This window comes from Mustelus asterias, chromosome 6, assembly GCF_964213995.1.
Source record: "Mustelus asterias chromosome 6, sMusAst1.hap1.1, whole genome shotgun sequence".
Classification (NCBI taxonomy): domain Eukaryota; kingdom Metazoa; phylum Chordata; class Chondrichthyes; order Carcharhiniformes; family Triakidae; genus Mustelus; species Mustelus asterias.
Window position 1 is genome coordinate 54339797 of NC_135806.1, and position 17206 is coordinate 54357002.

Consider the following 17206-nt stretch of genomic DNA (forward strand, 5'->3'; position numbering starts at 1 on the left):
ACAGAGAGAGAGAGAACCGAAACCAGCTATCAGCCTGTGTGTGTGTGTGTGTGTGTGGTGTCTATCTCTCGCGATGTTTAAGCCTTGCCCTGCCCTCTGCTGTATTGAGCTGTGACTCTGTGTGTGTGTGTATCTCCAACAGCAACACCCCCCCCAGCCGCACTCTGCAGCCGCCAATGAGAGGAGAGCGCCGGCTTATAACAGCTGAGGCCGGCCAGGGATGTGAGAGATAAAGGAAGGAGGAAAAGGAGGGAGGGAGAGAGACAGACTGATAAACAGATAGACTGGAGTGAGTGAGTGCGGGGCTGCAGTTATTGAGCAGCCGGCTTATTCATGCTGGGGAGCGGCCGCAGTGGAACCGGGAAACATTAGCCCCAAGTGTAAAGTTTAGACAGAGGGTCTGTCTGAGACACGGGGTGGTTTTTCTGGGGGGGTTATTTTTTTTTGAGGGTGGGGGTTTTTTCCCAATTTAAACATTTTTTCCCCCCCCAGTGTTGGTTTATTTATTGATTGATTGATTTTGGAGCTTGTTAAGGGTGACCCCAGGATAAGAAGGGAGGATGGAGCCCGGCTTTCCGGCTTCCCCGGCCGCCGGTGGAGGAGGCGAGCAGACTGAGGGTCAGGCCGGCCCCCCTGAGCCCGCGATGCCGCTCCGTCCCGTCGCCAGTCAGAGCCGCTTCCAGGTGGATTTGGTGAGCGAGGGGGCAGGAGGGGGAGATGGGCAGAAGGGTCAGAGCCCCAGCTCAGCCCAGGAGAAGGGGGATGGTGGCGGGGGGGCAGCTCCGGCTCCAGCCTCCCCTCCCGCCGCCGCCGCTGCTGCTGCTGCTGAAGAGGCGAAAGGCAGATTCCGGGTGAATTTCGTGGACCCGGCTTCGGACGAGCCGCCGGGGTGCAGCCCGTCCGCAGCGGCGGCAGCGGCCCCCGAGCAGCAGCAAGCCGCCAGCGAGAGCATGAATGGCTACCCGCAGAACGGCGATACCATGCTGAGTGAAGGCAGCCTGCACTCGGCCGGCACCACCACCCATCACTACTACGATACACACAGCAACACTTACTATCTCAGGACTTTCGGCCACAACACCATCGATGCGGTGCCCAGGATCGATCACTACAGGAACACGGTGGCTCAACTCGGAGAGAAGCTCATCAGACCCAGCCTGGCTGAACTCCACGATGAGCTGGACAAGGTACAATAGCGCATCTCTCTCCTCTCTCTAGTCTGCAATACATGCAGGATTACTGTTCCCAATGCAGCAATTTTATATACCCTTCCTTGGTGGTTAGAAGCCCAGCCCAGCTCTAAAAAAAAAACGCATTTTTATTGTAAATGCGGTATATTGATGGTATTGTTGGCATCCAGGACTTGGAAGCTGACCCCCAGTGGCATTGCTCACTGGGAGTGAGTGGAGACCCAAGTGTGTGGTCTTTAGGTCGAATGGGGATAGAGCTAAATTGGACCAAGGTATTCGACTTGTTCAGCCAAGTCAGATATTCTGACCTGTAAATGCCACATTTATAATGGAAATTGTCTATGTCATCTGTCACTCTGCCCTCCTGCCAGCTATGCTGGATGAGATATGGTGGTGATGGACTTGCAGTGTGTCAAGATTGCATAGTTTCCATTGAAGAATGGGCATGTATAATGGAAAAGTTAACTGGAAATGCCTGCATAGAATTAAGTTTTCTTTTCATAAGGTCAGATACACATATGGGTCCTAAAACTGTTGACCCTTGGCTGCGGATTTCTAGGTGAGTGTATGGAAAGAAAGTCGTTCCCGTGCCAATGACATTCACTCTTGCAATCACCTGCAGCCACAATTGCAACAACATATAAAATGGATGCCAGAGTTTGACTTGTAATCCAGAGTAAGTGTTAAAATCTATTTTTTAAGATGAAGTTCAAGTGGTTTATATATATTTAGTTAATGACTGTTAGGCTTTCGACTCCATTGTTGTTTGAAATTAACTATTTAGCTTAACAAGTAGGAGTGCTGTAATCAGTAAATATAATAAATCTTGCGGTGATGTTCATGTACTATTACAGATGTAAATATGAGGTGTAAAAAAGCAAATTACTGTGGATGCTGGAATCTGAATCTCTCTAAATATGAGGCATAGTTTTGCTGAAAAAATGACATGCTGTTTTAGCTTTTCATCTTGCACTCATCATGACTAACACAAGAATACCAAATTTCAAAGCGAGTAATGATTTATACAGAATGGGAAATGAGATGCTGATTGCTTGGCAAGTCAACTTTGGCCAAGGCGTTGCCATGGAGAATGCAACAGGGAATTTCTTTTCTTCCCTTCGATCTGCCCATCTTTTCCTCCTCTGTAGCTCTATATCTGTATTTGTGGCCTGTTCAGAGTAAGCCAGTTCCCTGAACATCTTGACATTGTGCAACCATTTCAGATGTTGGGGATCCACCTCGTGGCAGTTTTTCTCTTCATAGGCCTCTTACCTGGAACTGGCTTTATAACAGACAGTGTGACAATTACTGAAGACTGGAATTCAAATTCTGCTAACCTGCTGTAGTTAGTTGTAATCTTAAGGGTTATGCTGAGGTTATTTTGTTTCATTTGGGCAGTGGTGACCTGAATTCCACTTTTGGATTGGGAGGGTGAAGGAAACAAAGGATATTGTAGATTAAACAGCCATGTGAAAAGTTCAACCATGTAGAATGTTATAATACTAACATAGGGCAATCTTTCCTCCAGTTTGTGCACGTGGTTGTGTTTTTGACAGCAGCTGATTGTGTTGCTAGTGACCTTTGACCTTCCATTACATGGTGGGAAAGGGTGTGAAAAAGCAAAATGTTTACTGTGACTGAAAACTAGAGTTAAGGGCCATTTTGTGTGGCAGTTTTGCAAGCAGGCATGTTATTTAGACATGAACTTTATTTTCAGGGGTAGGTGGGTGGGGAGGTAGGTTGGTAGTAATATAAAATAGGGATATCCTACCCAGATCCAAGTTTTTAACAATTTAGCTGAATTTTATAGTATTTGGATGTAGACATTTTTTATGTACAGATCTTGTGTACAATGTATAAGAGAGTGCATCCCACTGAGCTGGTTCCAAAATACAATGATGAATGGTGTACTGGTAAACAAAAATAACTCTGGATTTTGAGCACAGAAATTGTTATTGTGCTACAGTGCATTTTAAGCATAGAAATTGTTATTGATGCACTATCACAATGTATTCATATGACATGCCTCATCTTTTTTTGAAAAGATGGAGCAATAACCCAATTATTCAAAGTGGTACATATTAAGTGGTGAAGGAATGATAGCAAATACTTTAAAGTTCATCTGCTAACACCAATATTTTAGCCCCAAAATGAATCAGTTGTATTGTAATAGTCAGGTGGAAAAACAACACAACTGTCAGCACTCACAGCCATTATGACTGTGTAACCAACAGCAACTTCCATTGTCCATACATGCCAACTTGAATGTGGAAGTCCGGAAGTTACTTGTCATTTATTTCCCACGCCTGCTATTTCTAGGTGCGCTGTTAAGTCCCCACAGAATGGAACTTGTACCAATTGTGCTGTTAACCGTAACTTTTTCAAGCAGTTTTACAGTTGTTAATTTTTTTTTTTGTTTATAGAATGTGGGCATCACTAGCTAGCCCATCTTTAAAGGAGGTGCTGTGATGCCACCTTGAACCCAGCAGTCCAGTTGTGGGAAAACCAACACTCCTGTTAGAATGACATTCCAGGATTTCGACTCAATAGTGAAGAAATGTCAGGATAGTGAGTGGTTTGGAGGGAAATTTGCAAGTGGTTGTGTTCCCATGCATCTGCTGCCCTTGTCCTTCTCGATGGAAGAGGTTGTAGGTAGGAAGATGCTGTCAAAGGAGCCTTGATGAACTTCTGCAGTGCATCTGGTAGATGGTACACAATGCTGCCACTGTGCATCAGTGATTAAATCCACACACACACGGGGAGAATGTGCAGACTTCACACGGTCACCCAAGCCGGGAATCAAACCTAGGTCCCTGGTACTGTGAGGCAGCAGTGCTAACCACTGTGCCAGATAGGGGAGATGATTAGATTCTCTCTTGTTGGAGATGGCCATGTCTGGCTCTTGTGGCGTGAGGATATTGTCCAGGTCTTGCTGCATATACATGTCCATGCACTGACTGCTTCAGAATGAGTTGCAGCTGCATTTTTAAACTGTGTACTAAGCCATTATTACTAAACTATCTTGGGCCCTAAAATATATATATAATATATATTTGTGAAATTTTAAATTCGTCATAATCTGCAGATTTTTAAACTATACATTTTTTAATGTTACTTCAGCTTTTACCTTGCATACATGTCCCAGTTGTTTTATTTTTTTAAACATGAATTAAAAAATGACGGGTTATCTGTGCCTTTTACTTCCTGATTTCCTGTCCGTGAGAATCCTTCAATACGATTGACTGCTTGCCATACTTGATGACATCACTTACTGGACACCACAGCTTCCCTGTTGTTGGTGCCAAAGTGAAATCAGCGTGGGAAAAGGTGAAATTCACACCACAGAATGCTACCTTGGTGGGTGATTTTTTTTTTGTAAAAGTCAATGGTGAGCGCTAGCATTTCACTGCTAATGGTAAAATCCAAACCATAGCATTTTAAAACAAAATTGAGGAGCTGGATGCTATGTTGCCTGAGCTTACCATGCTTTTGAAGCAAGGACCTTAAAGTATCCATACCGTTCACCACATCCACAGTTACTGCACAGGTGTCTCATGAAGTCCTGATGCAGTTTGTGTTAAATATTTTTTATGCTTTGACTTTGAACCCTGTTAACAAGGTGATTTCACAGTAGTTTGCTACCACCATTTTTCTGTGATTCTCCTTTCCTCAGCAGCAATTATTTTCTGATATTTCTTAACCACTTAACTCAAATACTGAAGCAGTCCATTGTCGCATGCAGCAAGACCTGGACAACATGTGGGCTGGGCCTAATCAGAGGCAAATTACATTTACACCACACAAGTGTCAGGCAATTACCAGCTCCCACAAGAGAATCTAACCATCTCCCCTTGACGCTCACCAATATTACCATTGATGAATCCACCAACATTCTTGACACTACCATCACTGGAAGCTTAATTGAGCCATCTTTATAAATGCTATGGCTACAAGAGCAGTTCTAGCAAATGACACAGCTCCTGAATCTGCAAAAAAAAAAATGACAACAAACACTTTTGAATTCTTCTTGTTAACAGTATTTCAACTCAAAAGAATTAAGAAATATTAACTCAATAAACTGCAACGCAACTTCATTCGATACCTGTGTAACAATTGGACGTGGTGAAAGATATGGGAACAGGAGTAGGCCATTCAGCCTCTTGAGCCCATTCCACCATTCAATACGATCATGGCTAATCAATGGCCTAACTCCATGTCCTTGCCCTAGACCCATATCCCTTGATACCCTTGCTCAATTTCAAAAAAATGTGGGCACAAGTTTGGAGAGTGATGGAATAATCTTCAGTTGTCTGGATGCATGGAAAAACACATGGGGGATCTTTCCATTGTCCAGGACAAAGCTGTCTACTTGATTGGCATCTACCACCTTAAATGTTCATTCCCTGCAGCACCAGCACAAGATGTACTGCAGTCACTCACCTAGTCTCTTTTGAGAGCACCTTCCAAACTTGCGACCTCTATCACCTAGAAGGACAAGTGCAGCAGAAACATAGGAACACTGCCACCTGCACATTCCTCCCCAAGTCCTACAACATTCTGACTTTAAACCATATCCCCATTCCTTTACTGTCATTGGGTCAAAATCCTGAAACCCCTTATCAGCACTGTGTGAGTGTACCTACAGCAAGTGGATTGCAGCTGTTCGAGAAAATGGCTCGCCATCACCTTCTGAAGGGCAATTAGGAATGGGCAATAAACGCTGGCCTTGCCAGCAATACTCAATCCCATTAATGAATTCAGAAGTATGTAACAGCATTTAATTGCAGACTTCATTCTCTGCTGCTGCTGCTCAAATGTAGCAAGTGGGTTTTCTCCAACTGTTAAATATAGACTGTTTTCTGAAAACATTGCTTAGGTTAGAATCCCAGCTGTGATGTGAGGGTTGGGAATGAACAGTAAACCATAATGTGCATGAGATTGATTTTATCTTTTGCTATTGATGGCATTATCAGAAAGGGTAAAAGATTGGTGGGTCTGCAGCACTCATTAGATTGACTCACACTTTTCTCCTTTTCACTGCACCCCCATGCCTTTTTACAGCGGTGGAAAAGGTGGCAAATTGGGCACCCTGCCAGGAGTCCAATTGAGCCAACAAAGTAGCTAAGGGCCACTTTCCACTTTTGTGTGAGCGTTATGCAAACATTGGGAGGGCCTCCTGACATGTGCCACGGACAGACTGCGCGGTAAATATGGGTGCTCCATGGCCCACGGGCCTCTGGTGACAATGGCTGTCTTTGCAATAATGATGCTGCTTGGCCGCAGTGAGCACTCCAGATGTTGCCCCAACAATGACTATCCACAAGCTGTGGTACTGCTGGTCCTCTGAACTGACAACTCTTGAGTGAGCTGCCACTCTCATCAGGAATCCACAGCAGCAGCTGCTTAATTGGCTGCCACCAACAAAATGGAAATTCTGGCCCAGGAATCTTATGGCGACCACTACTGTGAAATTTGACCTTTACATAGCTAATAAATACTCTTACTACTGGTGGTAACTATCAGAAATCAAAGCAGATCAATTGTGTACATATTTGATGTCTTAGAACTCACAAGTGACTATCTATATATGTTCAGTTGTTTACCACAAAGTGTGGTCTCGTCAAAGCAAACAGGAGAAATCAGTGGTTGTTGGCAAACTTGTGACTTATCATTGTCTGCTCATGTCCATGAGATTAGTGCTAGTGGGAATACAATGGATAACATCAAAAGATAGGTTTGAAACATTTTTATATTGGCCTCCTTTTCTCTTCTGCAGCAAGTAGGACTTTATCCTGAAGGCATTGGCTTATACTAGGATGCAGCTTTTTGGTATCGGACATCTTCTGGTGTCTTATCCTTGTGACCCAAGTCTACGTTTGAGAGTATAGGCAGCAAACATAAATTTGACTAAGGATGACACACTTAATGCAGATCTCTGATTTCTGTAGCTTAGCTTTACACCACATGGTGCATTTGCCATTGTTATCATTGCAGCTTTGTGTTTTATCACTGAAAAGCACATTCATGTCTTCTGCATTAAATTGTCTAATGTCCCATTTAATATTGCCATCATCTTTGGATGTCTGCATGAATTGTGAATATTGATTCAGTAGTTCTCCTTTGCACCTAAACTAAAATATTTGATACTAATTCACATCAATTGGATATTATGCCATTGTTGGGCTAATGTTGTGAGATTCCATGGTTGATATCAGTTGACCTTGGGACAATACAGTTCCCAGCTGTAATACAGACTTGTTTTTACAAACAATAGCATCTCGATCCCTGAAGGCAGTTTAAACCTACTGGAATATTGCCTGCAAAAAAAATCTCATTGCGTGAGGTTCAATTTCCAGTTGTCTTTTGCTCCGCACGAAGATCTTCCAAGCTATGAGCACGGTCTTCCATGTTTTCAGAAATGTCCACCGATAACACAATGTTAACACTGAGGTTCTATTGTACTTGATGTATTCTCTCCTATTAAAAACAGTGAAGTAGTCACAAGGCAGTAATTCTCCACACTTGACTGATCAATTTTTTTTTTAAAACATAGAAAGTTGCACTCCTATTGTTTTTAGTACCTGAAGTGACAAAATGCAGTTATGCTCGGTTTTTTATGTTGACTTTGGAACTTTTTGCAATTTGTAATTGCTGAACTTTTAAGAACAGGATATCAGGAAAGCTCAGACGTCCCAAAATTGTGTGACCTGGTGTTGCTAGTCAGAGGGCACTTCCAAAAGTCATTTGTTGTTATTAAGGGGGGGAGAGAGAGAAAGAAGAAGTCGTCGTGTACATGATGACACTATTTTTGCAACCCCCAAAAATCATGTATTTGCTTAAATTTGGCATTTAAGCCGGTCTCCTCCCACAGTCTGAAAGATGTGCTGGTTAGGTGCATTGGCCGTGCTAAATTCTCCCTCAGCGTACCTGAACAGGTGGCGGAGTGTGGCGACTAGGGGATTTTCACAATAACGTCATTGCAGTGTTAATGTAAGCCTGCTTGTGACTAATAAATAAACTTTACTTTAAAGTCGACCCCTCCACCATCTCCTCCCCGCATTCGGCTGCAACATGTTGATTACTAATGAGACTATAACCCTGACTTTCACCCACAACAATGCATGTTTTACTGACCAGGACCTTAAAACTAGGTGCAAAGAATCAAGCAGACAATACGGGCTGATTTATGAGAGGTTAATGCATGCCCATTCTTTGCATCGGATGCTGATATTTCAAAATGGTGACCACCGCACCAAGCCCGCAGTTTTAATCTGTAAATTATTTCCTGATTTTAGAGGGATTTTTCAAGGCTTCTCAAGGTTGACTTGTATGCTGACAGCTATGTTCAATATATTCTAACAAATGCAAACAACACTGACAGCACCCTGCATCAAGACTGCCAAATGAGTGATTGTGCCAGATTCCTAGTTTGACAGAAGAACACTCTGAAATAATTTGGAAGGCTATAGGTTGGTGGCGAGGTACAAGATGGAGGGAGAGGGTAAAATGTTTTTAAAAGGAAGGTGAATTTCATAAGCGCTGTTTACACCCATAAATAGGTTTCAACGATGTTATGGTGGCAAACGTGCAATCTCTACTACCTTGAAGGACAAGGGCAGCAGATGCATGGGAACACCACCTCCAAGTCATAAACCATCCTGACTTGGAAATATATTGCCGTTTCTTCGCTGTCACGGGTCAAAATCATGGAACTCCCTGCCCAACAGTACTATAGGTGTATCTACACGACATGGACTGCAGCTGTTCAAGAAGACAGCTCACTACTACCTTCTTGAGGGCAGTTAGGGATGGGCAATAAATGCTGGCCTGGCCAGCAACACCCATATCCTGTGAAGGAGTTGGGTGGGAGGGAAGGGGGCAGCCCGAAGAATACTTGAATAATTGAATCGGGATAACAACGGCATAGGTATGCATTATAGCAACAGATTGGATATTCTTTTCCTTTCCACACTGTTTAGAAATAAAAATAGCAGTTTACTTAAAGTTAAGTTTAGCCCTCCTTGACTTCTGCAGTCTTTGGCATGGTCGAACACACTATCATTATAACAACTCATTTATTATCCAGTTTGATGGTACTTCCTTTTACGTGGCTCCTCTTACCTATTCAGTGGAAACCAGAGAATCTTTAGCAATGTCTTCTGTCCCACACTGCTCTTGTTACTTCCATATTCTTATTAAGTATTCATTTTTTGTGTCTCTGTTTCCCTGTATTTACATGCTGTCCCTTGGTGACATCATTGATAGTCATGGGATCAGCTTTAATGTGTGCACTGATGATATTGAGCTCTTGTTTTCTTGACCCTTTCACTGTCTCTGTTGTCAGATTGCTTATTCAATAACAAGTTATGAAGAAGTTGGCTGAAAAGGCTAATACTATTGTCTTTGTCTCCATACTCTTGCTGATTCCATCAACCATCATCTCAAGCTGAGTTGTTCACAACCAGTGTCATATTTAACCTCGAGCTGAATTTTAAGAAGGGCTTGAGCGAATGAGAAGTATAAAATATGATTGCGTAAGGCAGAGTTATCTGAAGACAAAGCTACCATTGGTGATCCCAAATCTGCTCCCATCTTTCCTGGAACTCCATATTTAAATCTCTCCAATCTGGTTTCAGCCTCTACCAGAGTACTGAATCACCTCAACTATCCTTCTGTTTTATTATCCTCCGGTGAAGGTCATTTTATGGTAAATGTGCGATGCAATGCACGTGTAAACTCGTGTGGGGGGAGAGCCTGGGTAGGTTACTCTGTCAGAGTGGGTGGAGACCTTGTGCTCAGGTCCTGGATTGGAATTTGAACTCAACCATTTGACTTGGACAAGAATGCTATGAACTGACCCTTGGTTGATGGTGGATGATATGCAAAAGGGAGATGCACCAAAAGGCTAAAGTCAGAAGAAAAAGGTTGCGGTATTGGGGTGGAGGATGGTATTGCGTATGGAAAAGTGAGGTAATCATAGAATCCCTACAGTGCAGAAGGAGGCCACCTGGCCCATTGAGCCTGCACTGACAACAACAACTCACCCCAGGCTCCATCCCTGCAACCCCACATATTTACCCCACTAATCTCCCTGACACTAAGGGACAATTTAGCATGGCCAATCAAGCTAACCTGCACATCTTTGGACTGTAGGAGGAAACCCACGCCGACACCGGGTGAATGTGCAAACTCCACACAGTCACCCAAGGCTGTAATTGAATCCGGCTGCCTGGCACAGAGGCAGCAATGCTAACCATTGTGCCACCCAAAGTGTTGCTGAACTCATCCAATGTAATAAGTATATAGATGTTACAGTGCAGAAACATACCATACTGGATCTGTCTGTGCTGATGTTTACCTTCAATGAAACATAGTGTTGCTTTGTTCTTATTATCTCTCTTCAGCCAATTTTTTTCCTATCCGATCTAATCTTGCAGATTCTTTTGTCTGAGTACTAAATTTGCTGCATTTGTTACTCTGTTCTTGATCCCTTTAAATTACTGGAAAGTCTGCGTCTATAGTTGAGGAAATAATTGTTCAGATAATTGTACTTCCATTGGTGGGCACACAGAAGTCCATTTAACAGAATAAAAGGATTGATATAATGAATGTGAACGTGGAGCCTGCAGTACTTTAGTTTAGAAATAAGTGAATTTTGATTAAAATGAATGCAATCTTAATGAAACTAAGTGTTTGCAGTTATAATTTGATTACAGCCGTCTGTTAAGTGTTAAGTTATTCGCATTTGTTTTTGAGGATATGTTTCTTAAAAAAAGTGACTGGAAATTAGGCTTGAACCAACGTCTCGAATTTGGTTATAGTTATTTATAACTAAGTTTTAAGAATTAGTGGTATCTCCTGCATTAATTTTAATCTGCTTCAGATGGGAAAATATTGAGATTGAACCAATCAAACTGATTAAATAGTTTCTGTTGTGTTTGCCTCCCGCACATTATGATGACCATTTTTCTTTCTTGCAAAGTAAGGACTTTAGTGATTCAAGCTAACTCCCTCCAAAAAAGAGAATTTTGTTTTGCAGGACTGTTGTTTCCGTTCTCTTTATCTCTCTCAAGATTAAATGTTGTACTAAATATAGTCAGTTACATTTGCAATAAATGAAACGTGATGGATAAACATAATGTCTTTTAAAAATTAAACCAATTCCCGCCGTGGACATGTCTGAATGGATATTGTCTGCTACGGACAGGGTTTATTGTTGTGATTAAAGTGTTTAATGCATGAAGTAGTGAAATGTTTCCAGCAGTAAGCTTTTTGTGAATTTAAAGATTATTTATTAGCATGCACATGCCCTGGAGGTTTAAACACACTATCTTGCACTGTCACACAAATCAAGATTAAATAGAAATGAAGAAAAAATTATATAATTACCAATGGAATTATCAGTCTCTTTTGTAACAACCTTGTAGTTTCCTTCAGCTGGAATGGGTCTTGTAAAAACAGAAGATTCTTAGTAAGTAGTGATGCTTTTTGCAGTTGAATTGTCAAGAGGTCAACTTTGAACCAGTTGGGGAAGAGTCCTTTCACTTGCAGGATACAGCTGTATATTACCTTGGCTGTGTCATTGTCTTGCAGCTGCTTTGGCTCAGATGGTGTTTCTAATGGTATCGGTTTTCTGTTATATTTTGAAGCAGGTAGCAAAATGGCTGCCTAATCCATGTGACCTGCAACAGTCTTTTTCCAAATAAGGTGGTGTGTTAGACTGGTAAACATCCCTGTGTTGTGGCTTTTCACACCAACCTTTTCATACAGCCTAGGCCTTTGGGATGACGAATCGTCAATGCAATATCAGTGAGATCCATTTCATGTTCATCACCCATTTGAGTTTTGATGTCTCTATTCTCCATCCTTTCTGCTAATGGTGGATAAATAGTGATTGTGAAGAACCCACAAGTGATATGTAAATTTTTCAAGTGACTGTGATTGTGCAGTATAAGTCGCATGATATATTGCAGCAACTTTTGGTATCTAATTTTAAAATTATAGCTTTAAAATTTGTAATATCTTTATGCCTGTATACTAGGCATGGCATCTGAAACTAGATTTGTTTTGTTAATAGTTGAAAAACAATGCTTTCTAGACTCCCCAACACAACCGCAGCCCCCCCAAAAAACTGTCCTTTGGAAAGCTTGTGTTGTAAAATTGATGCTTGTTCAAGTCCTTCCAGAGCTAACAACTTCCCTAATGAAGCTTATTCCAACATAGCTACAATGGTTGCCAATTGCCACCCCATTAATCTACTCTCAATCATCAGCAAAGGGATGGAAAGTGTCGATAGTATTATCAAATGACATAGTCCCCTTATTTGCGGAAGGATATATTGGCCTTGGAGGGAGTGCAGAGAAGGTTCACCAGGTTGATACCAGAGATGAGGGGTGTTGATTATGAGGAGAGACTGAGCAGATTGGGTTTGTACTCGTTGGAATTTAGAAGGCTGAGGGGGGATCTTATAGAGACCTATAAGATAATGAAGGGGCTGGATAGGGTAGAGATGGAGAGATTCTTTCCACTTAGAAAGGAAGCTAGAACTAGAGGGCACAGCCTCAAAATAAAAGGGGGGTTGGTTTAGGACAGAGTTGAGGAGGAACTTCTTCTCTGAGGGTGGTGAATCTCTGGAATTCTCTGCCCACTGAAGTGGTGGAGGCTACCTCGTTGAATATGTTTAAATCACGGATAGATGGATTCCTGATCGGTAAGGGAATTAGGGGTTATAGGGATCAGGTGGGTAAGTGGAACTGATCCACTTCAGATCAGCCATGATCTTATTGAATGGCGGGGCAGGCTCAAGGGGCTAGATGGCCTACTCCTGCTCCTATTTCTTATGTTCTTATGCTCATTTCGGGTCCTGCAAGAGCCACTAGACTCCTGACCTTATGACAGCCTTTGTGCCAACATGGACAAAAGAGCTGAACCTGTGTGAGTGAGAGTGAATGCCCTTAGCATCAAGGCAACATTTGATCCAGTGTGGCATCAAGGATCCCTAGCAAAATTGAAGTCAGTAGGAATTGGGGAAAACTCACCATCTAACACAGAGGAAGATGGTTATGGCTGTTGGAAATAAGTCATCTCTGTCCCAGGACATGAATTCAAGAATTCTTCAGGGTGGTGTCCTAGGCATCACCATCTTCAGCTGCCTCATCAGTGACCTTCCCTCCACCAGAAGGTCACAGGGTTGCTAATGATTGCACAACGTTCAGCATCATTCACAACTCCTCATGTACAAAGTATTCTGTGTCCATGTGCAACAAGACATGGATGACATTCAGGCTTGGCTGATAAGTGACACACTCCAACAAAGAATCTGAGCCATCTTGCAATGATTTTGGTGCCATTGCCATAGCTGAATCCCCCACTATCCCCATCCTGGGGGGGGTTACCATTGATCAGAAATTGAACTGGACCAGCCATTTAAATACTGTGGCTGCAAAAGCAAATCACAGGCTAGAATTTCAGAGAACCTCCTATCGCCCCAAAGCCAGTCCACCTTCTACAAGACACAGATCAGAGCAATGATGGAATATCTCCACTTGCCTGGATGAGTGCAGCTCCACACTCAAGAAGCTTGACATCACCCACGGTCAAGTAGCCCCATGATTGTTACCCCTTCACCTTCCAACACTGGTGCAAAGTAGCAGCAGTCTGTACCATACACAAGACACACTGCAACAGCTCATCAAGGCTTCTTCATTAGCACCTTCCAAATCTGTGACATCTATAACCTAGAAGAACAAAGGCAGCAGACACATGAGAAAACCACTTGCAAATTCCCCTCCCAGTCACACAACATCCTGGCTTGGAACTATATTGCTGTTCCTTCATTGTTACTGGATCTGAACTCTGTAACAGCACATGTGGATGTTTCTGCACCAGATTGACAACAGCAATTCATGAAAGTGGCTCACCACCTTTTGAAATGCAGATAGGGATAGGCAACAAATGATGCCCACATCCCATGGAAGAAGAAGAATTCAAAAATTGTATATTATCCATGGTGGCGATTACGTTAAAGCTTTGATTTTAATTGATTCTTGTGGATGTGAGCATCATTGGCAAGGCCACCTTTTATTGTCTATCCCTAATTGTCTTTGAAGATGGTGGTGAGCTACCGCTTTGAACTGCTGTAGTCCATCTGGTGGAGGTACACCCACAGGCCAGTAATGGAGGGAGTTTTGACCTAGTACTGTGAAGGAACAACAATACAGTTTTTAGATTGTATGCAAATAAAAACAATATTACAGCTGGTTAGCTCATAAACTTAGCATTAAGAGCAAATTATAATTAAGAAAACATGTCACTTAATTACAGCAATACCAAAAGGGTTGAATGTTATTGATTGTTGTGTATTAAATAAAACTAAATTTGTTCCCTTTTCCCAAAGTTCTTAGCTTAAATACTATCCAGGTGAGTTTGGTACATTTTATGCTTGAATATACGGGAGGATGTTTCTTGCAATAATATAAACCTGTTGCTTCATTTGTGCACCAGTGTTTCAATTCCATGATGAACTCTACTTGGACTATTCAGGTTAGACAATCTGTACTAAAATTTAGAAAATGGTTACATTTCCTTGTTCTCCTCCATGATTATTAATATGAGGGATTATCAAAGAACATTAGAGCTTAACTCTAAATAGTAATTAAGTGCAAATCAGTACAGTAATTGGCAGATACATTTCTGATTTCCTATCTTGCTGGTGGGAACTTGAACTGCAATTTCCATGCCCTATTTTGGAAAGCATTTTTTTTGCTAGGGTGGGGAAACTAGAATGTAACTGTTCATGCATAATATTCAGTCATTTCAACAGAATTTAGGCAATTTTCAGAAATAGTAGCCGAAAGAACCTGGAGAACACTATCTAACAACTCCCCTTCTGATGGACAATAAATTCTGACCTTGCCAGTGAGGTTCACAAGCCATGACCAAATTAAATGCAAACACCAGTGACCTGAAGGGAACAGAAATGACCACATTACGATGTGGAGTGTAGATAGAGTGGTACATTTCAATAGGAAATGGGATAAATACTTAAGGGAGAAATAATTACAGGGGAGTGGGACTAATTGGGAAGTTCTTTCAAACAGCTGGCTGAAGTATTATAGATCAAAGGGCTTCCTGTGCTGGATAACTCTTATCAAATTAAGTAAATCTAGTTCCCACATTGCCATATTTCTTATTGCATGCCATTGGGATTCCCACTTCTTAGGCTACGCAAATTTTCGTCTAACCTATTTTACAACGTCATTTTCACAATTTAATATAATGCTAGAACAACGAGAATTAAAAAAGAGTCAAGGGATGTTCAGTTGAAATTGTATTCTGTTACTCATGGCTAAGTTTATCTGACATCCAATTAACATTTATGAATGGTGACCCAGTCTCTGATCTGTGAAGTGGTAGTGCATGTCATCAGGGTAACATTTAAAAAAAAAATGAAACTGTGAATGGTTGATTCATCTGCTGAGAGTTCTGACTGTTGTGTTTACTTACCTAGGGCATTGCCTGTCAAACTCTTGTAGGTAAAGTACTTTTGAAATTCTTTTTGACATATGTTTACATTGACATACATTGCATAAATGCAAGTTTTACTGCACATGACACTTGGGCTGATCATATGAAATTTAGTAAATTCTGCTTGTTTCCTGTACATTACAAAATGGGAAACAGCACTGCAATAATTCTGTAAAAATTGCCATTTTTTTCTGTTCCTTTTCCTGCTGGATATTTGCTTCTGTGTTGCGTCAGAAATAGCTAATTCAGCATCAAGACAGTAATTTCGGGTATTTGTTATTCCAATCTAGTTGTTGAAACTGCATGCAAGTTTTTATAGGATTGCAAATTCATTATTGTAGCCCACTACAAATGCTTTGTGCTGTGATAGCACTAGCAAAATGGAAACCTTCATATGCAGATGGCTCCTTTGCAAATTTATAGCACTAGCTAAGGGAATATGTTGTTCAGGCACTGCATCTTAAAAAAAAAAGCTAGAGACGGAACACATGCTCCAGAAGCACTCAAGGTCATTAGCAGGTTGGCTGGACTGATGCATCTTGAAGATACAGCACACTTGGCATCATGAGCTTCTGTTATAGATAACCTGAGATTAGTACTGGTAATTGCTGTCTCTCCAGTACACACTGATGGAAAGTATCTCCTTTTTTAAAATGATGACCTTAATTACTTATTGGAGCAGTGGCCTACCTGGCAATACTAATTTCTGCTTTTACCTAACAGTTGAGTACTGGGAGAATGTCATTCAACCCAAATGATTTTAGTTGTGATTTGATATTCCCGTTTTGCCTATTCTTGCACAAGTTGATACAGGGGGTGGGAAAAGAGAGAGCCACAGGATACCTGTGGGGCTGTTTTAAACCATCCGTAACACACGACTCATTACTTACTCCATTACTGTTAGGTAAGTGCCTTACTATTGTAACCTGTTTATTGCTGCAAGTATCTTACAATTTTTAGCATTAAAATTATTTTAGATGTTGTGATCAGATGAGGAGGTGGAATAGCCTTCCTTTTTGCCCCCACTTCTAGTTTGACTGCAATGGGTTAGGATATGCTTATTACCAATTTTTGAGTGCTTAACTGTTTATGATGTGATAGTAAAAGATACACACAGATGAGTTTCCTTGTTACTTTGAAATTAATATTTAATGTACCTAACCTAGCTTAAATAAAAATGATACAACGCTCTGACTTTCATGCATATCGGTTAGAGTAGGAGGATAGATTAGAAAAGTATTTTTTAAACAGAGTTAACTGGCTTGCCACATGCTGTTCCTTCAACTGACCAGTTACCCAAGTATGGTCACACTGGAACCTGTTTCTGTTTTCCCCCTTAATTGTTTCTGTCCCCTGGCTTTGCCCTTTACTTGGTACTTCCTTTTGGGAGCTCTCCCTGTCCTTCTGTCTGGCACACTTGTTGCCTATGGTGCTCAGTACCTAGTCTTCAGATTTGGGTTTTTTGCACCCTTCTGTGCGAAGGCATGCAG

At 41.6% G+C, this 17206-nt stretch overlaps 1 protein-coding gene across 1 annotated transcript in view; it reads left to right on the forward strand.

Moving 5' to 3' along the window:
• The first annotated feature begins 226 nt into the window (after positions 1-226).
• The window catches only part of slc12a2 (solute carrier family 12 member 2), a 215162-nt gene continuing 198182 nt past the window's right edge, over positions 227-17206 (forward strand). The window contains exon 1 of the mRNA XM_078214342.1: positions 227-1187. Coding sequence (XP_078070468.1) covers positions 561-1187 — 627 coding nt within the window. The 5' untranslated portion in view covers positions 227-560. The remainder of the gene's footprint in view (positions 1188-17206) is intronic.